This window comes from Malus domestica, chromosome 09 (genome assembly GCF_042453785.1).
Source record: "Malus domestica chromosome 09, GDT2T_hap1".
Lineage (NCBI taxonomy): Eukaryota > Viridiplantae > Streptophyta > Magnoliopsida > Rosales > Rosaceae > Malus > Malus domestica.
Window position 1 is genome coordinate 1,339,894 of NC_091669.1, and position 23,975 is coordinate 1,363,868.

Sequence of the window (23,975 nt, forward strand, 5' to 3'; positions counted from 1 at the left end):
ATATATATATAAACTGTGAAAAGTGAGCTCCAAACTAGGTTTATTTTCTTTGTACGTTGTTTATTAAACATGAAAGTTTTCACTTTAATCGTACTCCTACAAAATGAGATTTTGAGTTTGATTTTTCTCTCATCTTTTGTATAAAAAAAGAAAAGAAAAAGAGAAACCACGTACATGGACATGCACGTAGTCTCGTTTCCCAAGCTTACATTGGGCTGATTTCAATTTTCATCGATCTTTATTTTTGACTATTTTACAAGTTTGGAAACAAGAGAATAAATGGAAATCTTCAAATACATTTGAACTTTGTTTCCTTTTCTTACGGTGTTCCCTATTTTTCTTCGTACATTGTCATCCCAAATACATTGAATGGTCATCAAGCACATTGTATTGGTTCACCTAAAAATGGAAAACAAAAACAAAAGGAAAAATGGAAAACAAAAATCTCACCCAAAAAAGGAAAACAAAAACAAAAGGAAAAACGATGGGCAAAGAATTCGAAAACCTAAACCTAACCCTATACCCCTCTCCTTCACCAAGCCTCCACCCTCCCTATAAATTGACCCCAAGATTGAGTGTTTGTGCACGAACGAAAAGTGAGTAGTCTTCTAGTGTGTAATATCGGGGTTAATTTAAAAACAGTTCGAATGTGGAGGGTAGCTTCAGAAACTCTAGATGATGGTGAAGACGAGGCTGATGAAGAACACCTTATGATTCTCTAATATCGAATCGATGATTTACCAGAGTTATTATATAAAGGTTTTTTCAACTTTTAATATGTATCTTGGTGTCCTTACTTATTCTTGATGGTGTCTTGATTTTATATTCATCCGCATGACAAAATTAACTCTTCTGGTGCAGAACTGCAGAAGAGCGAGCCGGTCGGAAAAGCTGTTCAGGTTGCACTGGTGATGCAAGAGTCGGTGATGCAAGAGTCGCACTTGTTGTCTCTCAGCTGCCTTAACTGTCGAGCTACAGGGACTGCAGCTGCCGCACTCGTGTCGACTTCATGCACAATGCCAAACCCTAAAAGCCCCCAACCGCAGAACTCAGCATCTCCTTGCATGTTTTGGCTTAAGCTAGCTGGTCCTCCTGCTTGTAAAGATAGATGATCACACAGAATTTTATTCGTGTGTGTGTGTGTGGATATACACACACACACAGAGCATGCAGTACTTGTAAATATAGCGTAAACAAAATGGCCTTCAAGTCATTGAATGGCTTTAGTTAACGAATAATGAAATAAATCGAAAAGTTTTTAACGTTCCCAATGCTTGATTTTCGTCGGTTACCAACGTTACCTTCGAAGGGCATTAAACAAACTTTTCTCGTACCTAATTGATTGCGTTAAGCTTAATTTTCATTAAATAATTTTCTTACCTATAACTTCCAAACTACTAAATGGAACTCGAGGGTCACTAAAACATCAATAGATACATACCAGCTCAATTTGTATGTACTTTTTCAATTGTGTGGATGATGATGAGTTTTTTTTTTCCGACATTAAGCACATGTTTACTTATAAAGGAAAACTAATAAAAATAGTGAAATCATTTTGATTCTGTTGATGCACAAAATCAGCGAAGACTTTGGTACAACAGAAAGTGTCAGGTTTTGTGACCTTCGCTTGGTTGCTTCGGTCACTAGTGAGGATAAGTACGTAAATGAATAGAGACAGAGAAGCAAACACAGGATGTACGTGGTTCACCCAGATTGGCTACGTCCACGGAGTAGAGGAGTTCTTATTAGTAGTGAAGGGCTTACACAAGTACAAAGGATCAAGCTCTCAATTTAGTGAGTTCTTGTGAATGATTTAACACAAAATGGCATTTGGCAATATTGTGGGGGAATGACCCCTATTTATAGAAAAACTTGTAGCTTTGTCACATTGACATGTGTCATGTTATGATTGGTTCTTGATGTTGACACGTGCTGCGCTCTGATTGGCTTCTAATCTTGACACGTGTCGAGTAGTGATTGGCCTCCTGGTCGGAGGGGAACTCTTCTGGGTCCTTGACAGTATAGCGTTGGCCGGTGCTCGGTAGTTTCGGGATTGGTCAAGTATGGTACAAACAGTGCTCCCCTAAGTTCCCGAGTGAGGGAAACTCCTCGGTTGGGGACTTGCAAGATCCAATCCCTTGAGTAATCACGAAACTTCTAAGTACCGAAGTGTGGTCTGATCTTCATCTGCCCTTCTCTGGAAGTACCTTTCCTCCATCCGGGAATGGTGTACTTAGCTGATGTTGACGCACAAGGTAATGTATCAATTTCACTTGAAGCCTAGTTGTAGTTTCGGGCTTAGTCAAGTGTGATACAAACCCTATAGTAGGAGTCCCCCAAGTCGCCGAGCTAGGAGATCTGCCGAAAGAGGTGACAGACAAGGTAAGCAGTCAAACTTCCAAGTAAGCAACCCAGGATCAGAGGTTTGACGTCGGCTTCCGGTTGATTGTTCTCATTCTCCTTGTCTCTCATTCAACTGCCAGGATAAGGAGAAGCAAATGGATAAGAGATGATATGAGATACTTTTGCTTTTGAAGAAGTAACTTTCCACAGGCTTATTCTTGAACTGTGCTGGAGGGTTTTCTGGTGCCCTTCAGAGTATAAGGCCGACTCAAAAATTTGAGGGTCAAAACAAGTCCATCAAATCTAGAGTACGTTCGACCTTGATGATATGGGATACTTTTGCTGTTGACGGAATAATGAATGTGGTATGGAAAGGTGTCGTGCTGTAGTGATCTGTTTCAGCTCACCGTTGAACCTTCTGCTTCAATCTTTTGCATGGCAGAAGTGGTGTGCAACCTTTGCATTTAAATGGTCCTTCAGAACATTCCTTCATAGTGACTCATCCACGCTTGGCAGCTTCAGTGTAAAGAGCCAATATCTGATCAACTGTCATGAGGTATTTGCCGGTGGAATTCGTGACCTTGACAGCAGTTGAGGATGAGTACTCGAGAGCAATGCTAAGTAAGCAACCAGGCAAAGGCTCCAGGCAGTCAGTTCCAAATTGGAGGTTTGATTTCAGGTTCCGACTGACTGCTCTCTTTCTCCTTGTCCTGCAGGTGTGGACAAGGACAAAGACAAAGACAGGGAGAAAGCATGATATGGGATACTCTTGCTTTCGACCCTGATGATATGAGATACTCTTGTTCTTGGTGTGGCTTATTTGCTGAGGTATTATCGGGGGGAAATAAAGCTGAGTATTTCGAGAGGTTATGTTGAGGGTGCCTTTTCGAATGTGAGAAAGGGTTGAGCATTTTTGCAGGTTTGCCTGTCCGTTGAGGAGGGAGGTCAATGTATATAGGGATTTCCCAATAACAAGTAGTAATGCTATTCCTTTACCCTTCTTGGTCACAGCAATGTAGTGGGAGCTGCCAGCTTCACGTGTTTTAATTTTGTCAGAGCACTTTGAAAAAGTGGTATGTGGTATCTGGAAAGCTGATATTACGTGTGGAGATTACAGACAAGCTTTATCTAAGGAAATCTGGCTCTCGAAGTTCTGAGAGTTGTGCCTCTTCGGTTTTCGAACAAGCAATCCCGTCGAGGATCTGACTCTCGAGATTCGGAAAGCGGTGCTACTCCGGTTTTTGAGAAAGTAATTATGTTGGGAGTCTTTTCTCGAATGTGAGTAAAGGTTGGTCGTTCTTGCCAACCTGTCTTGCCACAAAACACGGAGGTCGACACACATAGGGACTTTCCAGTTGTCAAGCAGTGGTGCTGTTCCTTTACCCTTATGGGTAATAGTAGGGTAGCTGGCACTTCGAAATTCTCGTGCCTAAACTTTGTCAGAGATCTTTGACAAAGTTATATGTGGTACCCGAGGAGTTGATGGTGCATATGGAGAGCGGTGATTGATCAGTAAGATTCACGTGCTTTCTACTTCACCAGAAATCTTCGACAGATTGCCCGTAATTTCCGCAAAGCTGATTGTGCATGTGACAGGTGCTGACGAGGCTGCAAAAGCAGGTGCTTCTTCGATTTCTGAGATCGACCCTCGTGGTCTCTGAGCAGCCCAGCTTTTGAGAAAGCAAACGCCTCTTCGATTTCTGAAGCTCCGTCGAGTGCAGATTTTTATAGAGGCTGGCATTAAGTTCCACAGCACACTTGAATCTCTACCAGTAGAAGCTCATTTCTTGCACTTCTAAGATCTTGATTTGTCTGACCTCTTCCTTCTTCAACACATTTGAAAATGTCTGGACCCTCCGACCGTCGTTTTGACTTGAACCTTGGAGAAGAGACAGCCACGCCTTCTCCAGACAACATATGGCGCCCATCCTTCATATCCCCTACTGGTCCTCTTACCGTTGGGGATTCTGTGATGAAGAATGATATGACCGCTGCAGTGGTGGCCAGGAACCTTCTCACTCCCAAAGATAACAGACTACTTTCCAAACGGTCTGATGAGTTGGCTGTTAAGGACTCTCTGGCTCTTAGTGTTCAGTGTGCAGGTTCTGTGTCTAATATGGCCCAACGCCTATTTGCTAGAACCCGCCAAGTTGAATCATTGGCTGCTGAAGTGATGAGTCTCAAACAGGAGATTAGAGGGCTCAAGCATGAGAATAAGCAGTTGCACCGGCTCGCCCATGACTATGCTACAAACATGAAGAGGAAGCTTGACCAGATGAAGGAATCTGATGGTAAGGTTTTACTTGATCATCAGCGGTTTGTGGGTTTGTTCCAAAGGCATTTATTGCCTTCGTCCTCTGGGGCTGTACCTGGTAATGAAGCTTCAAATGATGAACCTCCAATGCCTCCTCCTTCTGGGGTTTTGTCAAGTACTGAGGCTCCGGATAACCACCCTCCGGTGCTTTCTCTTTCTGGGGCTCTACCGACTGCTGAGACTTCCCCTAAGCAACCTTTGTGAAGGCTCCCTTTTGTTTGTTTATTTTGACTCATGTATATGTACATATTTGTGGCTTATCGAAAATATTAATAAATAAGCTTTGCTTCATTTCAACATATTGTGTTAAATACACCAAAGCCTTCTTCATAAAGTTCTTTGAATTTTTTGCTTTTGTTGAAACCTGTATTGTTGAAGCTTTGTGAGTGGAGCATGTAGTTTGAGGTAGTGTTCCCTTAATTTCCCGAGTGAGGAAAACTTCTCGGTTGGAGACTTGAAAAATCCAAGTCACTGAGTGGTTGTGAGACTGCCGAGTATCAAGGTGCAGTAGCATATGGTGGGAGTCCCCCAAGTCTTCAGGCGAAGAGAGTTGCCGAATGAGGTGTCTAGCTAGTAGTCAATGTCATGAGTAGGAAAACTTCACTTGTTTCTTTTCGAAGTGGTAACCCAGGGCTCTTTCTTCATATATTGTTTTTTGTTATGAAGATGTGTTAGGCCCAAAGAAGTGGAGGCCTAGGAACTTTTTTTTTTTTTTTTTTTATTTTTTATTTTTTATTTTTATTTTTTACTCCCTCCCTTTTTCTTGTGTCATTTACATGGGTGTATTCGAATGGAGCTGAATGAGGGGTAGGGTATGACTCATTATCATGTGCCATGATTTTGTCTTCCTTTAGCTTCTCTTTTGCTTTGCTTTAGTCTTCCTTTAGCTTTTCTTCAATATAACACCATTTTCTGTGGCTCAGATCGCAAAACCATCTTCATGAAAGTTGTTCCTTAGCTCGTGAACTACAACATATCCGAATTGGAGATCCATCGGAGCAGTACAACTCCAGAAATTCAGGTATGATGAGTGATTGTTCGTCATTTGTATATCAACGCGTCAGACTTGTTGTGAGCTTCAAAAACTCCATTTTCTCTTGCTCAGATCAACATACTTTCTTCATCGAAGTTGTTCCTTAACTTGTGAACTACAACATATCCAAATTTGAGGTCCCTCGGAGCAGTATAACTCCAGAAATCCAGGTATGATGAGTGACTGTTTATCATTTGTCTGTCAACCCGTCAGATTTGTTGTGAGCTTTGAAACTCTATTTTCTCTTGCTCAAATAAGCATGCTTTCTTCATTGAAGTTGTTCCTCAGCTTGTGAACTACAACATATCCAAATTTGAGATCCCTCGGAGCTGTATAACTCAAGAAATTCAGGTATGATGAATGACTGGTTATTATTTTTCTGTCAACCCGTCAGATTTGTTGTGAGCTTTGAAACTCTATTTTCTCTTGCTCAGATCAGCATGCTTTCTTCATTGAAGTTGTTCCTCAGCTTGTGAACTTCAACATATCCAAATTTGAGATCCCTCGGAGAAGTATAACTCCAGAAATCCAGGTATGATGAATGACTGGTTATTATTTTTCTGTCAACCCGTCAGATTTGTTGTGAGCTTTGAAACTCTATTTTCTATTGTTCAGATCAGCATGCTTTCTTCATTGAAGTTGTTCCTCATCGTCTCTTTCATAACATATCAAAAATTCAGAATGAACTAATGGTTAAATATTTCCAGATCTTCGAAACATCACAGCAGCTTCGAAATCTGCAAGAATCCGACTGTCATGCTTGGAGCTTCAACACTTTAATTTCCGTGGCTCAAACAGAAATGGTTCCTTCTTGAAAGTTGTTCATCTGCTCAAGAACTAGAGGGTGTCCAAAATTCAGCTCCATTGGAGAGAAGCAGCAGCTGCAAAAATTTGATAGAGAAAAGGAGGCGAAGCTTTGTTGGATTTCTAGGCTGGGGAAGATTCCAGTTTTTGTAGCAACTTCAGTACTGGTGAATTGCTTGTATTTTTGTCCATAACTAAATTTTGGACTTTGAATTATTATTTGATCTATCATAATATGTTTGGGAACATATATAAGTGAATAAATAAGAAGGAAGATTTTGGGCCCTTGTGGGTGTAAAACAAAAAATGTTTAGGTTGTGTGAACAAAATTTGTTTATTTGGAGCAAGGTTTTGTGTTGAAGCTTTGTAGGTGAAGCTTTGGTGTTGAAGCTTTCTAGGTGAAGCTTTGATGGTGAAGCTTTGTAGATGAAGCTTTGTAGATGAAGCTTTCTAGGTGAAGCTTTTTTAGGTGAAGCTTTGTAGGTGAAGCTTTTTTAAGTGAAGCTTTGGGCCCTTGTGAAGCTTTGGAGGTGAAGCTTTTCGGGTGAAGCTTTTTTGGGTGAAGCTTTGTGGGTGAAGCTTTTGAGGTGAAGCTTTGTGGGTGAAGCTTTGGAGGTGAAGCTTTTCGGGTGAAGCTTTTTTGGGTGAAGCTTTGTGGGTGAAGCTTTTTAGGTGAAGCTTTGTGGGTGAAGCTTTGGAGGTGAAGCTTTTTTAAGTGAAGCTTTGGGCCCTTGTGAAGCTTTGGAGGTGAAGCTTTTCGGGTGAAGCTTTTTTGGGTGAAGCTTTGTGGGTGAAGCTTTTGAGGTGAAGCTTTGTGGGTGAAGCTTTGGAGGTGAAGCTTTGTGGGTGAAGCTTTGGAGGTGAAGCTTTTCGGGTGAAGCTTTTTTTGGGTGAAGCTTTGTGGGTGAAGCTTTTTTGGGTGAAGCTTTGTGGGTGAAGCTTTTGAGGTGAAGCTTTGTGGGTGAAGCTTTGGAGGTGAAGCTTTGGAGGTGAAGCTTTTCGGGTGAAGCTTTTTTGGATGAAGCTGTTTTTTTTTTTTTTTTTTTTTTTTTTTTTTGGCGCTTGACACGGTCTTCATTTGCTTGTTTTGTAGTGACTGTGGAAGACGGATTGCTTTCTGATTGAGAAGGGTTCCGGCATCGCTTTGCACCATCTTCATGTGGGTAATATAGGAACTTCCTTATGTTTTGATCATGCATGTAGTGATAGAATTTGTTTCTTCTTATTGTAGATGTCAGAGCCTGGAAGTTCTAGTGATGAGGGCTCTTCTAGCTTTAGCTCTAAGTCTGAGTCTGCAATGTCGGAGTCTTCAGGGTCTTTGTTAGAGTCCGGTACTAGAGAAACATTGGATGATCTTCCCAACCGTCAAACTTTAGCTATTGCTAGTTCTTCCTCCATGGCGTTGGGTGAGGGGGTTGTTTTTGATGCCATACCCATAGTTCGCTCTGAGTTCACAGCAGACCATCTAAAGAATAACTTGTTAGATAATGAGAAGCAGGTTGAGGCGCTAAGGCAGTCATGTAATATCCCTCGTAGTGTAGGGATACGTTTGGTACATGATGAAGAATGGCCTTTTGAGCCTCCCCAGGGTCATGTTATGTTCTACACCCAGATATTACTGACTTTAGGGGTGAGACTACCTTTACATCCGTGGTTGCAAAAGATGTTATCTTTGATCGGATATGCACCTGGGCAACTCAATCCTGGTTTCTGGGATACTTTGATTGGATTTTATATCATTTGGATGGAGTGTGGGTTGTGTGAGCCTTCCTTCCATCAGTGGCGTTACTGTTACAAGATGCGCCCAGCAAAATCATGCACTGGTTATGCCGAGTGTGCATGTCGGAGTGAGAGAGAGCGTATTGTGTATGGTAAGAAAAAGGCATACTACACATGGAAAAACCGTTGGTGCTTTCTGTATAATGATTGGGAGTATGATAAGGGTGTCACGCCTGAGCGACGTGTGCTTACTCACTTTCAGACTGTAGGTTGTAACGTATCAACCGTTCGTACTATTTGCTATTTGTTGTGGTCTTTTCTTGCTTCTAACACTTTGCTTCATGTAGTGACGCGGGGCACCATCCAACTGTTTGGGCAGGAGCTATCTGACATAGAGAAGGTGTTGAGGGTGCCCAAAGAGGATAGACACTTAAGCAAGCTACGACCCTTATTTCGTCGGTACGGTTTTCAACCCTTAGTTTCCGAGAGCCAGGGACGATCGAGTAAGTTGTATCCTTCATGTAAACTTAGCTCAATTCCTTACTTTATTTGGAAAGTTGTATTTCTTATTTTGATTTTCCTTATGCAGTGGAGAAGGTAAGCAAGAAAACAGGGACTAGCACCCATAAAAGGAAAGCACCAGTGTTAGTTCCTTCGGAAGACATCCTACCGCATAAGAAAATTCATAAGTTCCGAGGGGAACCATCCGTTAGACCTAAGTCCCAAGATGGGGTCCTTAAGGGGCCTGCCTTTAGGAAGACTGGAGTCGAGACCGTTGATAATGCTACTGCCGTAGTTGCAGGAGAAGGGAGCCGACTGTTGCCTCATCCTCTTACTATGGAGCACACTGTCCAGGAAAGTGATCCTGGTTCCCGCCATGAGGGGAAAGGCAAGGAAAGAGCTGGCAGTGTCCCGTGGAAGGACTTGAGGGTTGCCACGCGGCCAAAGGATTTTGGGGATATCAACAATTGCTTGGCAGGGCGTCGATTCGCCTTCGATGAGCTCGGAGAGCCCTTAGCTAAGGATGAATCGGATTGCGACCGGATGTTGAAGCTGTCTTCATATGTGAGTGTTACTTTGTCATTTCCTTACTTTTTCCTCTTTATTATCATTATTTAGGTAGTGATGATCGTCTTGCCATGCAGGTCATGGCCGAGTATCACGACAGACTGCAAGAGGTTGAGCGGTACAAGGCAAAACTGAAGGAGAATAAGCAGCTTGTGGACGAGGCCCGAAGGAATAAGGGACTTTTGACTCAGGCTCTCCAACTGAAGGATGAAACCATGGAGAGCTTGAAAAGGCGAAATGGTGAGAACCTAAGGCTTAAGAAATTGTTTGAGGCAACTAAAAAACAGTTGGAGGTGGCTACCTTGGAAGTATCCAAGGTTAGGGGAGAATTGGATGGTGCCTTAGTTGAGATTTCTGAACTGGAGAAGAGCATTCCAACTGAAAGGGAGGCTGCTGTGCAAGAATACTTAAGTTCTTCGACCTTTCATCTTGCTATTAAACCCTACTGTGCTCAAGAAGCTCGCTTTGAAAAAAGGAAATGGATGGCCGTCCTTGATCGTTATGATGATGGGAGCATTCTTCGAAAATACCACGAAGATATAGATGAGCATCATCGAAAGGGCGAGACATTTGTCCTTGCTGTTGATCCTAGCAGCGAAGATGAGTCTGATAATGAAGGTAGTGCTGATGCACAGACTCAGCATGGTGAAGAGGATCTTGGGGATGCAGAGGATGATGGTAGGACGCGGAATGATACTGCCAGGGGTTCGGCTTCAGATGAGAATGAATAGCAGTGTCTTTACTATCTGCATGTATTCTGGATGTAGTAGTCTGATGTGTGTATAACATGTGCCCATGTTATAAGCTTGAGAGTTTTGGATTTTAGGTGTTTATGAGTGTTTGCACTATTATTAATGCATGTTTGGCTATGTATGAATAGATCTATTGTTTGGATATAAGCCATTGTTTGGTTGTTCCTTTCTTTGTATAGTCTTGTCGACACATACTTAGATTTTGTTTCGTGTTGGATATATCTGCTTTGAGGTTTCAACACTTGAGTGTTCCCTTACTAGGAATGTAAAAGAGTGAGGGCTGAGTTGGCTAAATTACCTCTTTATTGAATTCATTGCCAAATGGCCTTCATTACATAGGATGTCGAACGGCTATAGCTCAACACTTGTACATCGTGAGTCTATTTGTAGTAGTACTTCAAGTGATCAGCGTTCCATGGATGGCCAAGGGTCTTGCCATCGGAGCTTCTAAGTGTGTAAGAGCCAGGGCGACTGATGCCAATGACTTCATACGGTCCATCCCAGTTTGGACTAAGTGTGCCTTCACTCGGGACTCTGTCGCAGAGTAATCTTTTCTTTAAGACCCAGTCTCCTATTTTGAAAGAACGAAGCTTGACCCTAGAGTCATAATAGTTGGAGATGCGCTGCTTGTAGGCGACATTCCTCAAGTGAGCTTGGTTTCTGTGTTCCTCGACTAAATCCAAGTTGAGGGTGAGTTGTTTGTCATTTTCACTTTGAATGTAGTTCTGGACTCGGAATGTTGCTTGCTCGAGCTCAACAGGGACAACCGCCTCTGTGCCAAAGGCAAGTGAGAATGGAGTTTCTCCTGTTGAAGTCCGATATGAAGTGCGATATGACCAAAGAACTTGGGGTACAAATTCTGGCCAACAGCCTTTAGCTTTGTCCAAGCTGGTTTTCAAAGTGCGCTTGATTATTTTGTTGATGGCTTCAACTTGTCCATTAGACTGGGGATGAGCTGGAGAGGCAAAGCATAAGTTGATGTTGAACTTAGAGCAGAACAACCTGAACTTCTTGTTGTCAAACTGTCGCCCATTGTCAGTGACTATCGCATTGGGAATGCCGAATCTACAAAGGATGTTCTTCCACACAAAGTCTTCTATCTTTGCCTCAGTAATGGTTGCCAAGGGTTCTACTTCGGCCCACTTTGTGAAGTAGTCCACTGCAACGACTGCGTAACAGACTTTGCCCTTCCCTGCCGGCATTGGGCCGATCAAATCAAGTCCCCACTGGGCGAAGGGCCAAGGGCTGATCATAGGAGTAAGAGGCTCTGGAGGGGAATGAGGAATAGTTGCATATTGTTGACATTTGTCACATGAGCGGGATACTTTGATGGCATCCTGGTGGAGTGTTGGCCAGTAATATCCTTGGCGAAAAGTCTTGTGTGCTAGGGACCGAGATCCAGCATGATCTCCACAGACTCCCTCATGTATTTCCCGAAGGACGATTTCCGCCTCGGCAGGCGTAAGACACCTTAAGTATGGCAGGCTAAAACCTCGCTTATAGAGTTGATCATTGATGATCAGGTAGCGGGTAGACTTGTATCGAATTTGCTTAGCCTGGACTTTATCATTTGGGAGGGTGCCATGAGCAAGGAAATTATAGATCGGGGTGATCCAACTATCCCCCTGTTGTAAGTTGCATACTTCTGCGGCCATGGTGCTTGGTGTTGCCAACAGTTCGACATGAATTTTTCTTCCAATCTTGTCTTCCACAGCTGAGGCGAGGCGAGCCAGGGCGTCTGCATGACTGTTTGCCGCTCGAGGAACTTGGGTGATCTGGTAGTGGAAGTGCTTGAGCAAAAGTTGTGTTTGCGCAAGATATGCTGCCATGGAGCTGTCCTTAGCATCAAAGTTGTTGGTAACCTGGTTGACCACTAATTGGGAGTCACTGAAAATATCAATTTGTTTAACCCCGAGGTGTTTGGCCAAACGTAATCCTGCCAGAAGGGCTTCATACTCGGCCTCATTGTTTGATGCCTTGAATTTGAAACGAAGAGCATACTCCATTGCTACCTTGTCGGGCGTAGTCAAGACTAGTCCCGCTCCACAGCCCTGTTGGTTGGATGAGCCATCAACATACAGACTCTAAGCTGAGGTCGTTGATTCTACCTTCTGAGCTTCCGGGGGTAATGAAGCCACTGCTTCAGGTGTAGAAGCAATGTCAACCGGATATGTGAAGTCGGCAATGAAATCTGCTTCTGCTTGACCTTTTTCGGCTGGTTTTGGTTGGTATGAGATGTCAAACTCACCCAATGCTATCGCCCATTTGATCATTCGCCCAGACGTGTCAGGACTCTGGAGTATCTGTCGAAGAGGGTGATTGGTAAGCACGATGATGGCGTGTGCTTGGAAATAAGGGCGAAGTTTCCGAGCAGACATGACCAATGCTAGAGCTAATTTCTCAATGTTGGAGTATCGTGTCTCCGCATCTTGTAGGGCTTTGCTAGCGTAGTAGACAGGTCGCTCAATATTCCCATCCTTTCGAATGAGAACGGAACTTACGGCTGAAGCTGATACCGATAGGTAGATAATGAGAATGTCTCCTACCTCGGGCTTGGAGAGTAGAGGGGCTTTACTCATGTACTCCTTGAGGTTTTTGAATGCCTCAGCACATTCATCAGTCCATGTAATGTACTTCCTACTTCCCTTAAGTGCTTTAAAAAAGGGAGCACATTTGTCTGTGGCCTTAGAAATGAACATGGTTAAGGCTGCCACCTTGCCAGTAAGGCTCTGGATGTCCTTTGAAGTTACCGGTTCCTTCATGTCGAGGATTGCTTTGATCTTCTCGGGATTAGCTTCAATGCCTCGTTGGCTAATCATGAAACCTAAGAATTTGCCAGAGCCTACGCCGAAGGCACATTTGTTGGGGTTTAACCTTATTCGATACCTCTTCAAAATAGTGAAAGTTTCAGATAGGTTGGTGATGTGTTGGTCAACATGTTTGCTCTTGACTAACATATCATCAACGTAAACTTCCATGCTCTTCCCAATCTGCTCGGCGAACATTGAGTTGACTAGTCTCTGATAAGTCGCTCCTGCATTCTTTAGGCCGAAAGGCATGACTTTATAGCAGTATAGTCCTCTGTCGGTAGTGAAGGCTGTGTGTTCTTGATCCGAAGGGTTCATGAGGATTTGGTTGTATCCTGAGTAAGCATCCATGAAGCTCAGGAGTTCACACCCGGCCGTAGAGTCTATAAGTCTGTCAATAAGAGGAAGAGGGAAGCTATCTTTCGGACACCCTTTGTTTAGGTCGGTGTAGTCAACACACATTCTCCACAAGACCTTTTGAAGCAAAAGACTTTCTTTGGTCGGATTTTTCTTAACAAGGACCACATTTGCTATCCATGTCGGGTAATTGACTTCGCGGACAAAGCCTATGCCTTTGAGTTTTTCAACTTCTGCTTTCATTGCCTCGTATCGTTCAGCGTCATAAGATCTTCGCTTCTGTCTCACCGGCTTGATCTTGGGGTCAATACTCAAACGATGACAGATGACATCGGGAGAGATGCCTGGCATGTCCTCGTATGACCAGGCGAAGACTTCAGTGTTCTCTTTCAAAAAAGATATCAATGCTAACCGAAGGGGTGGTGACAATGTGGTGCCAATCTTCACCATGCGATCTGGATAATCTCTTGAGATAGGTACCTTCTCCAACTCTTCAGCAGGTTGGGCTTGCTGGGTGAAAGAGTCATCTCGAGGATCATCGGGTTGATTGTTGCTATCAGGAAGATCCAAGTTCGCTTCATCTAGGCTGGTCTTTGTGACTTGGTCATGTACAGACAGGGTTTCCTTGGGTCCGGGCAAGTGTTGTTGCTTAACTGAAGTGTTGTAACATGATCGTGCACTAAGCTGATCTCCTCTGATGTAGCCGTTGCCATGGGGGGTTGGAAATTTCATCAACAGCATATGCGTGGATACCATAGCCTTGAGATCATTGATGCCTGTGCGCCCAAAGATGACATTGTATGCCGTTGGGCAGTCAACCACTAGGAAGTTAGTGGTAATGGTAGCCGTGTAAGGGCCTGTACCAATAGTAAAGGGTAAATGTATGCTCCCTAAGGGTTGCACGATATCACCGGAGAAGCTTATCAGAGGAGAAATCGAGCGATCGAGCAAGTGTTCAGCTACACTGAGCGCCCTGAAAGCTTCGGCAAACATGATATTGACCGAAGCCCCTGTGTCTACGAGGATTCGTCGAACATCAAAGTTGGCTATGTGAGCCTCCACGATCAATGGGTCGTTATGAGGGTAGATGATGCCTCTTTCTTCCTCAGGGTAGAAACATATCGGATCCCAGTTAGGTTTTTGATACTTCCCTCCCCTGATGTCTTCCACGTGAAACACTTGGTGACCAGGCCTCAGACTTCGTTCACTGTTTTTCATGGCCCTATTGGAAGATTCAGATATGGGTGTGCCGCCGCTTATGGAATATATGACATTCACCTGGCGTTGGTTACGGTTATCCCTTTGAGGGTGAAGAAGGAATTGATCAATTTTTCCTTCTCGTGCCAAAGCTTCAATACGATCACGGAGGATGATACATTTCTCGCTATCATGGCCGTTATGCTCATGGTAGCAACAAAACGTGCCCGCGTTATTCGGGGGCGTGTAATCTGGGTGCCTCGGCTTTGGTTTTGGTATCAGGTGAGCTATGCTGGGGTAAATGGCCGCGCATGTGGCATTCAAGGGCGTGTATGTCTCATACCTTGGGGTAGGGGGTATCTTGACGCGGGTTTGACCCACTGCATTGACTGCCTGGGGGCGAGCGTTATTGTGGCGATACCCTTGGTTATCGGGATAGTGTCCCTTACTCTTTTTACTGAAAGGAGAGTGGTGAGGATGGAAATCCTTCCTCTTGCCTTGAAATTGATATGTCTGTTGATTCGGTGAAGCATTATGCAAGGCATGGGGAGGTGCCACTGCTGTTTGGGAAGTCGAGGTCTTCTCATTTAGGTGAGTCTGGCTTCCACCTCCCACTTGTTGATAAAGGATGGTTGTAGGGGGTTTCCCCTGATATGTCTTTGCCTCGGCGGAGGCATGGTTATAAGCCTGCGCCATCACCTCAGAGTAAGTCTTCCAAGTATTGGCATTGATCATGTATTTAAAGAAACAATCACGTAGGCCTGCCGTGAAGGCTTTGAGGGCAGTCTTGTCATCTGCCTCGGCACACCGGGAGTATTCATGGCTGAAGCGGCCAGCATACATACGTAATGACTCGTCTGGCTTCTGGCGGATAGTGTACAAGTCATCTGCAGAGTGCAAGCGATCGGTTTGGAAAATGTGTTGGGAAACAAATAGTTTCCTCAATTCCTCAAATGAGTCTACCGTCTCAGGTGTAAGACGACAATACCAATTTAGAGCTCCACCAGAGAGGGTGGAGGGGAAGAGAAGACATCGCTCTTCGTCGGTGTGCATCCGGTATGCCATGGTGGACTCAAAGAGGTTAAGGTGCTCAATCGGGTCCTCTTTTCCAGTATAAAGTTGCAAGCCAAGCTTTTGCTTTGTCTTTGCTTGAAGGGGGGTGTTGAGGATCCTCCTTGTAAGAGGGCCAGGCCTGGGTTGGTTCCAGTCAGGTATTTCAGCCTGACGTTCAGCCTTCAACTTGTTTACTTCCTCAAGAAGTTGTAGGACAAGGGGGTCCTGAGCGGAGTTATGTGTCACTGGAGCTTTCTTTCGTAAATCTCCATCTCCTCTTGGAATTAGGAAGGTTTGATCAAGGGCATGTGATTTTTCCCTGGACTCGTTGTACTGGCTTCCAGGGTATGTCTGTCGGAACACCTCTGAGTCCCCTGTACCCTCATGTCTCTCTGGGACTTGTTGCCCCTTCCCCAAATTGGTGGCCGGCTTGGGCCGTGGCAGGGGACCGAGTCTCTCAGAAATCCTTGGGTCATTAATCTTTGAGCTTATATGGATGGAATTCTCTCGACGTTGCTTCAGGAAATCCCAACAATCGCGAAAGACGGCTTTCGATCCTTCTGCCCCTTCAGTAAAGAGGTGTCTCCCTCCACTTCTCATGGTTCGGGTCGAAGCAACTGGGTTAAGAGAAGCCTCATGTTGATTATCAAGTCGAGGGGTAATCTGTTCCCTATCAGGGATATCTATGTCGAATGCATGTGACCCTCCATGTTGGAGGGCACCCAGTTGATGGTTGACTTCCACGGGGGCAACAAGCTCGCGTGTCTGAGCTTGCCTAGCTTCGTGGAGTGTCTCGAAGAGCTTCTCATATTGCTCCTGGAGGACCTCATTCCTTATTGCTATCTTGTTGTTCTGAGCTTCCAACTCATCGACTTTAGCTTGAAGAAGAACTCGTTTTCCTTCATTCTTTCGTTGTTTCGCACTATGTGCAAGGGGGGTGTCATTCTGTGTGCTGTGGCTTCCTTCGCTTCCCATGTTGGAGAGGGATGCCTGGTCAAAAGAAAGTGTACGAATGATAGAAACCAGCTTGACACAGCTGAAGAGAGTAGGAATAAGTGTCGCTTCCCACAGACGGCACCAAATGTTGATGCACAAAATCAGCGAAGACTTTGGTACAACAGAAAGTGTCAGGTTTTGTGACCTTCGCTTGGTTGCTTCGGTCACTAGTGAGGATAAGTACGTAAATGAATAGAGACAGAGAAGCAAACACAGGATGTACGTGGTTCACCCAGATTGGCTACGTCCACGGAGTAGAGGAGTTCTTATTAGTAGTGAAGGGCTTACACAAGTACAAAGGATCAAGCTCTCAATTTAGTGAGTTCTTGTGAATGATTTAACACAAAATGGCATTTGGCAATATTGTGGGGGAATGACCCCTATTTATAGAAAAACTTGTAGCTTTGTCACATTGACATGTGTCATGTTATGATTGGTTCTTGATGTTGACACGTGCTGCGCTCTGATTGGCTTCTAATCTTGACACGTGTCGAGTAGTGATTGGCCTCCTGGTCGGAGGGGAACTCTTCTGGGTCCTTGACAGTATAGCGTTGGCCGGTGCTCGGTAGTTTCGGGATTGGTCAAGTATGGTACAAACAGATTCATTTACCAAAATATGGGCAAGAAAATCATTTTACTTTTTAACTTTTTCATGCATTTTCGTTTAATTACATTAGAATCAAATATCTAAAAATCAGGAATTCCATTAGAATAAAAAATAAAAATCAGGAATTCCATGCATTTGCGTTTAATTACACGTAAAAAATAAAAAATGTGTTAAGTTCTTTCTTGAAATTTGTAACCAAACATCTAAAAATCAAGAATTCCATTAGAATCCAATTCCCTTTTCTTATTTCTCCTATTATTTATGATTCTCCGATTCATTTCTTTTTCCTTTGTGTTAAGGAAACAAACCCCAAATTGAATAGCTAAATTTTATAACAATTATCAATCAAACGAGTGTAAATTTGAGAAGGAAGAATGTTTAAACCAAAAACAAAGAACCATAACTTAATTTCAACTAGAAAACAACAGTTTGATCCACAATCTTCCTGAGTATCATTAAACAATAAACATATACTGTACAATTTCAACCAGAAATGTACACAAGCAGGAGAGCCAAAGATAAGCCTCCCTCCCGTCCACGATGCATACCACGAGGATGAATGATGAGATCACGTGTGATGAAATAAACATAAAAAGGGAATAACATCACCATCACCACCATCGGCATCAGTCTTCATCATCCTCGCCGTCTCCAGGCAACCCCACGTCATCTCCAATATCTTCAAGCAGCTTGTCGACGTCCTCTCCTAACTCCAACAACCTTGTACTTAGTTTGTCCACCTTGCTTTGTTCTTGCCCGAGGCACACAAGAAGATCATTCAGTTCAGCCTCGCTCTCCTTCTGAGCTTCTTCCCTTGCCTCGGCTCTAATTGCATCCACATCAGGAATGGACGAAGACCCTCCTCCACCATTCTTAGCTCTGACCTCCTTCTCTAGATGGAAATTTGCCTGCTCAAGACTGTTGTAAGCATCGGATAAGCTCTTCAGATCAGATTCCATCTTTCCGGCTAAGTTTTTATACATGGATGCCTCGGATTCAAGCTTGGCTTTCTCTGCCTTGAGCAACTCCAACCGTTTAGATGCTTCTTGAAAATCTCGTCTAAGTGTCTCTACCTGGACTCTATCAGAGCCTGCACCCTGCTTGGACCAGGAGCGGCCACCACCAATCGTTGCCACATCCTCAGCCAAACTTGCATTGCGGCCAAGGAGATCCTAAAAGAAAACATATTTAATATATAATTAACATGCATACCACGGCAAAGATTTATTTGGGGGTGAATAAAACAAAGAACAATACAAAAACCAATTGGTGTACACTAAAGTTTTATACCTGTATCTCAGAGCATTGCTTCTCCACAAATGCTTTCAGCCGCTTTATATACTCTCCATCACTTTCCCCGCTTTTCTGTTCCAGTTCTGCTGGCACCACTGCCACCTTGCTCTTCGGTTGACTGTATACCTCAATGAATTTTTCTCTGATATTCACCTCCAAACTCTTAACTACGTTTAGAAATGGAGCATCAAAGATTGAGGAGAGAACAGGATGATCCTCATTTTTCTGATCAGAGAGATTGCTCTCATCAACATCTACCATACTAGCAGAAGCGGATCTGGTTAATTGTTTGTGCGGCTGAGCTGATGTTGAAGAGGTGAAAAGGAAGCTTTTCTGCATCTCCTCGAACTTCAGAAAATATGACGTGAGCCCAACCTTCTGGCTTATGGAATCAACTATAGCAAAGGCGTCCTTCCCACTTTCAACTGATTTGTTGTAGATCACACACTCTCCAAGAAGAACAGCTGCCAACCCCTTTATGTACACTGTAGCAATTGAATTGGATACCAACTCAAGCAGATAAGTGATGTGGGGACGTGAATCTAGGAAGCAATTCACTGCACTAGGGCAATCAGCTAGCCAAGTGACCAGCAATTTCAGGATAACTGGTTGAACATATGAGTTTCCACTTGACTTTCCATCTTTGTTTTGCATGGAAGAGGCAACGGCCAAGTATTTTACCACACGGTGCATTAGAGGCTCTGGAGCACCTAGAGATGGAGTAGGTGCCTCAAGTTCAATACGCAATACCTGAAAATTGTATCAGACAATTAGAAGACTGTAAGAGTGGTCACCTTTCAACACAAACAAAAATGGGTAAATCAAAATATATTACATCAGAAGGCAGATATTAGAAGAAGAATATAACTGCTTACCCTTTCCTTGCACTGGAGATTGTCCTTCATTACATGAGAAAGAACACTAGCAGCTCTGCAGCATGTCTGCACCTCAAAATATTAGGTAATGGAACCGAGATATTCTGGTCTTTCCAAAACTCAGATGTTACTGAAGTGTTACATTACCTCAAGATCACCATCTTTCTCACTGAAGTTAAGACCTTGTAATAGCATGCTGCAAAAGAATCAAATATTATAAGATCACTTAACGTAAGTAGCTTTTGCAACCTTGAGAAATGAAAAGAATAAGACGATCAAGCTTTCACTGATGCAACAAAGGTTTGATAATTCAACCAGGCTGAATAAATAAGAAACAGATAACGTAGAAGCATGCAGTGAAAACTGCACATACGATGAACAAACCTTCCAAAGGACATGTTCACATCCTCCTCAACGGGTGCATGAATCATGGAATGCGGTTGCGGAATCAATGTAGACGCTAACATAGTTTGGCCATCAGCATTATTCTGGTTTAAATGAGGTGAAGAAAATTTACAACAAAAGATTAGAAGTGAAAACTACACAGTCAAGATGTAATTTACATTTCTTGCATACTGGATGATGAGAAGAATATACACAATACCAACCTCACAAAAGCTCTTAAAAACATAATCTGCTGCAACAAATTCTTGTATACTGGATGTCCGCAAAATGATTCGTAGAATTGAGTTCAAAGCAGGTTCCTGTGGCCCCTCTCCAAGAAATTTGCTTGCAAGCGCATCAAGATTCTTGGGATGTCCAGCAATCAGATTACCAATGCATCGCAGCGCCTGACAAAGTGAATAAACTTAATAATTACTAATGGACTCAATGTCTACAAGGCACTATGTAAATTACATTACAAAGTCAAACAAAACCAATTATGTGTCTTCCATTTGACATCAGTATTCATTTTCTCAGATAGCAAGCCACATAAGTTTCAGGACAAATGGCCCGGAGTTCATGTAATTAGTTCACAAGTTATCTATGGATAAGCTTGATCATATAATAGTAAGTAGGTAAGGTACTCTTTATGTCTAGCAAATGTTGATTGGTCATATACAAGAAGGTGAAGAACTATCTTACTGAACAACGAACAGCAACAGGTGCCCATTGGCTTTCCACACCGAGCATTAGAAGATGGTCCAATACTTTTTTCTACATCCAGGAAATAAAAAGATTAGAATGATCAGATATCACCAAATTTATATTCTAGTGAGATGATATTATAAAAGTTGAAAATACCTGAGCGAGGGTGGTTCTATTTGTTAGCTTATTTGCATCTTTTCCAGGATCAGCCTCTGAGCCTCCCATTATTAGCAAATTAAGAGTTTCCAACGCACTGAGTAGATTAATTGTCTACTGGCATGGCATTTATTTTGAGGTCAACAACAAATTACCAGTAAGGGTTGTGCCATATCAAATCAGTTAACCATACAAAACAATGAATTTCGAGTATCTAACCTTTTGTTGAGTGAAACTGTAAGTACTCCCTCGTAGCTTCAAAATTGACATTAAGGGGTCAAATCCCATTGTCTCCCTCAGCAGTATCTAAAGAACACATCTTTTAATTAGAAGAAAGAAGAAACAAAATATATAAATGACAACATCACTTACAAGAATAAAAGCAACAATTAAAACAAAAACCTGATTTGATGCAGTGTTCCGAATAAGATTGTTCAACAATTCAATACAGTCCTGCAGAAGTGTATTGCATTAGAAACATTTTCAAAAGTAATTGATTTCTCAAATGGCTTTAGAGGTATTCGAAATGGGAACTTGATTTACAAAATAAAGGTTTTTTATTTTCCAGCACAAAGTGTGCCAAACAGCAATCTCCCCCATAATCAAGACAAAATAAAGTACTTTTACAACTTTTGTATAAGAACAATTGTTTGCACACTTGAAAGTGAAATAACGGTAAAACATTTCTTTTTCTATAATCAATGGTGCAAATATTGGTATAATCAGTATAATTGTAAAGCCAAATTTACCAATGAAAAAAGGTTTGTAGATTATGTTTTTTTTATTTTTTAAACTGATCCAAAAATGATGCTTGACAAGAGGTTTATCAGCAAAGAAGTTTAAACAAGATGTATAAAACTATCAATTATCAAACAAAGTAACAAAGAATTACCTGCACAACAACACCACCATCTGAACCACCTTCTTCTTTGATGATGCTGAATATCTTTTCAAAAGCACCTTCAAAGACCACAATTTTTTGAATTTCCTGAAATCATAACAATATATAAGTTAATACAAAAGTCAAAACTTAATTTCCAGTTGTGATGGTTTAGTGATTAATAGCTTTTATGTATAACTGTTCTGCTGGACTTTTGGAGTGCACTGGTTTGTAATTTAGTTGTTTACTGCAACAAAAGTTTGTCTTTTTATTTTTACCAAAAAAAAAATGTCTTTTTTTTTCTTGAAAAAGTAAAAAAGCACACTTCTCATCACAGGTTCGCCAAATATAAATTAAATAAAAAATAAGACAAAGGATCGAAAACCTCACCTCAGCTTCGCGAGTCAAGTAAGTAAGAAGTAATAAGGCCTCATTTCGTATAACCTAGAAGGCAAACACAACAGTTTCGTATGATTGAACATAGAGAAAAGATGGATACAAAATATACAATTATATTTGAATAACTAATATTTTGAGAAAGTTTTCAATAGCAGTCCCCTGATATAGAGGTGACAAAGCATTAAACGTGAATTTTAGAAAGATCACATTTAAAAACTAAACTGTAGCATAACATGTTGATAATAGAGTTAAATGCAAAAAATGATAAACCAACATTCAACAAATTGTACCTCACGATCCATAAGCATATCCATTAAGCGAGTTATACCACGAGGTATGGTCAGAATGGCTTCCTGTAACCTGAAAGAAGAACTCAGAAGAAAATCTTTCTAAACCAACTAAACTAATCCAAAATTTTTAGACAAATGAGATAGAAAATAGCTCAAATTAATACCTATTTCGAGAGTTTGTCAGAAGAGCTGTCAAAAGTTGAAGAGTGTAATATCGTACATAGAAATCCTCCTCTGACTGCGAAAACAACAAAAATAAAAATTAGATATATACAATTGTGAAAATATATGCATGAATCTAGCAGCTTGAAATCTTCAGTATTTTCTGAATATAACTAGAGAATTCTCACCAACAAACTTAGAAGAAGTGAAATGCTGTCTGCTTCTCTGGAAAGTAAATCAGTGTTCATTATAGCTGGTTGAATCTCATTCTTTGGTCCTTTTGCATGGTCAATAGGAGTCAAAGCACTTACAAGAGTTTCTAGGGCACCTCGGACCTGCATTTGTGGAATAAATGAGTGTCTTTATCCATGAGTATGTATTGAAAGAAAGCATCACATTTGATGTAAGATTCACAAAAATCACAAAGAGACATAATAATCTCAGTTGAATTTTTGAAAACCAAAGAATGCACTATATTGGAAACAACAAACTCACATCCCAAGTTCACTTATTTTCACCATGATAAGTTGATAGCCCATAAAATAAACAATGAGATTATAGGAAACATAAAAAAGAAGAATAAATCTTAGCAACCATTTCAACATCATCCCGTTCTTCCTTTAATATGCCCATCATAACAGGGAATCCTGCAGAAAAAAATGAACAAAATAACGTCACATACGTGCCAAGCATAAAACGAGCGAACAAAACCACAGTTGTACACAAGAGAGAAGCAATCACCCATTGCTCCAAATGCCAGTTGGGCAGCAGAGCTTTCTGCCACAACAGACTGAAGCTCGAGCATCGCAGTCCTCCTGTCCTCTGCCAATTTACCATTGCTTATACAGTCGAGCAAACGCTCGATATAGCTAAATACATATGAAAACAATGGCAGAGTAGATTGGTCACATACCATGAAACAATCATAAGCATAAATTGAAAGTAGGCAATTGGGTAACGGAATGTGATGAATGTAGAAGGAGAAAAGTACCTATCTTCATTAGAAGAACCTGATTTCTCGTTGCCGAAAACGAGCCCTACAACTCCCTGCACGAGAAGCCATAAGATACCAATTGAGTTTGCAAGAGAGGGAGAGAGAAAGAGAGAGAGAGATAGAGAGAGAGAGAGCGAGAGTCACCTTGTAACCAGAGACCAAATCCATTTTTTTTCTGATTTCCCAGGTCGCAACTCGACTCAAGAGAAATCCTGAAGCCAAAAAATCAAAGAAAATTCAGTCAAAATTCAGGACGAAATTTCAATTGGAAAAGCCCCAAATTGGAAGCAACAAAGATGGAAACTTGCCTGCTCCAGAGACCTTGAGAGGCTGAGACTGCGATGGAGTATTCGATCAAATCTCAAGAGGACCTTCGACTTCTCTCTCTAAAACGCAGCAGCGCGCACAGCTAAGTTTGCTAACACTTTTCTCTCTCTAAAACGAAGAAGACGAAGATCAATTACAGCTGGCAATTTACGTTTTCAGAAGGGTTTCGGGTTTCTGGGCCTTCGAGCCCCGTTGCTAATACCAATCTGTATGGTTTGGCAAAGAGACTTTTGGATATATAAAAATCAGGCCCACGAAGAAGTAGATTTGGCCCAGCCCAATATTGGGTTTGGGCTATACAATGCTTCACTCTCCTCAAGGCAGAAAATTTTAGTGGTGGGTGAAATTCTAATTTTAAGGTTCGCATGTCGGACCACGTTGTTTGAGCATTTTCACAAAAATTGCAACCCTCGCCCATCGAGCTTAAGAGATGCCACATTGTGGTCTGAATGTTCTTTTC

The 23,975-nt window shown here is 42.2% G+C and overlaps 2 protein-coding genes and 2 long non-coding RNA genes across 6 annotated transcripts; 3 read left to right on the forward strand and 1 right to left on the reverse strand.

The window, feature by feature from the left end:
• Window positions 1-531: 531 nt before the first annotated feature.
• LOC114826722 (uncharacterized) lies at window positions 532-1,271 on the forward strand. Its single transcript, XR_003775773.2, has 2 exons — window positions 532-759; window positions 862-1,271. It is a non-coding gene; the product is annotated as an uncharacterized lncRNA (long non-coding RNA).
• A 4,184-nt stretch (window positions 1,272-5,455) lies between these two features.
• LOC139188146 (uncharacterized) lies at window positions 5,456-6,779 on the forward strand. 3 transcript variants are annotated; one of them, XR_011571363.1, is made up of 5 exons: window positions 5,456-5,678; window positions 5,763-5,860; window positions 5,949-6,041; window positions 6,125-6,222; window positions 6,398-6,779. It is a non-coding gene; the product is annotated as an uncharacterized lncRNA (long non-coding RNA). The 3 variants fall into 3 exon arrangements; XR_011571362.1 differs by having other exon boundaries at window positions 5,968-6,041; XR_011571364.1 differs by having other exon boundaries at window positions 5,979-6,041.
• An 817-nt stretch (window positions 6,780-7,596) lies between these two features.
• LOC114826886 (uncharacterized) lies at window positions 7,597-10,202 on the forward strand. The gene is made up of 4 exons (XM_029107686.2): window positions 7,597-7,657; window positions 8,561-8,716; window positions 8,803-9,278; window positions 9,359-10,202. Coding segments are annotated over exons 2-4 (1,131 nt in total). The 5' UTR covers window positions 7,597-7,657; window positions 8,561-8,715; the 3' UTR covers window positions 10,013-10,202.
• Window positions 10,203-17,427: 7,225 nt separating this feature from the next.
• LOC103442212 (golgin candidate 6) lies at window positions 17,428-23,687 on the reverse strand. Its single transcript, XM_029107687.2, has 20 exons — window positions 23,497-23,687; window positions 23,333-23,400; window positions 23,186-23,241; window positions 22,936-23,063; window positions 22,789-22,841; window positions 22,383-22,529; window positions 22,197-22,270; window positions 22,033-22,102; window positions 21,734-21,787; window positions 21,356-21,451; window positions 20,866-20,916; window positions 20,683-20,769; window positions 20,464-20,577; window positions 20,305-20,376; window positions 19,827-20,009; window positions 19,603-19,706; window positions 19,366-19,414; window positions 19,219-19,284; window positions 18,341-19,093; window positions 17,428-18,222 (listed from the first exon to the last, which is right to left on the reverse strand). The coding sequence occupies exons 2-20, from the start codon at window positions 23,354-23,356 to the stop codon at window positions 17,677-17,679; spliced, it is 2,727 nt and encodes a 908-aa protein (XP_028963520.1). The 5' UTR covers window positions 23,357-23,400; window positions 23,497-23,687; the 3' UTR covers window positions 17,428-17,676.
• Between the last annotated feature and the right edge of the window lie 288 nt (window positions 23,688-23,975).

Excerpts from the sequence above, each read along its gene's own strand:
- LOC114826886 (XM_029107686.2), top strand. Across the intron at positions 9,279-9,358 it reads TGTTGAAGCTGTCTTCATAT|GTCATGGCCGAGTATCACGA; the intron begins GTGAGTGTTACT and ends CTTGCCATGCAG.
- LOC103442212 (XM_029107687.2), bottom strand. The coding sequence starts at position 23,356 with ATGGATTTGGTCTCTGGTTACAAG. Across the intron at positions 22,842-22,935 it reads ACTGGCATTTGGAGCAATGG|GATTCCCTGTTATGATGGGC; the intron begins GTGATTGCTTCT and ends TTTTTTCTGCAG. Across the intron at positions 19,094-19,218 it reads ATCTCCAGTGCAAGGAAAGG|GTATTGCGTATTGAACTTGA; the intron begins GTAAGCAGTTAT and ends TACAATTTTCAG.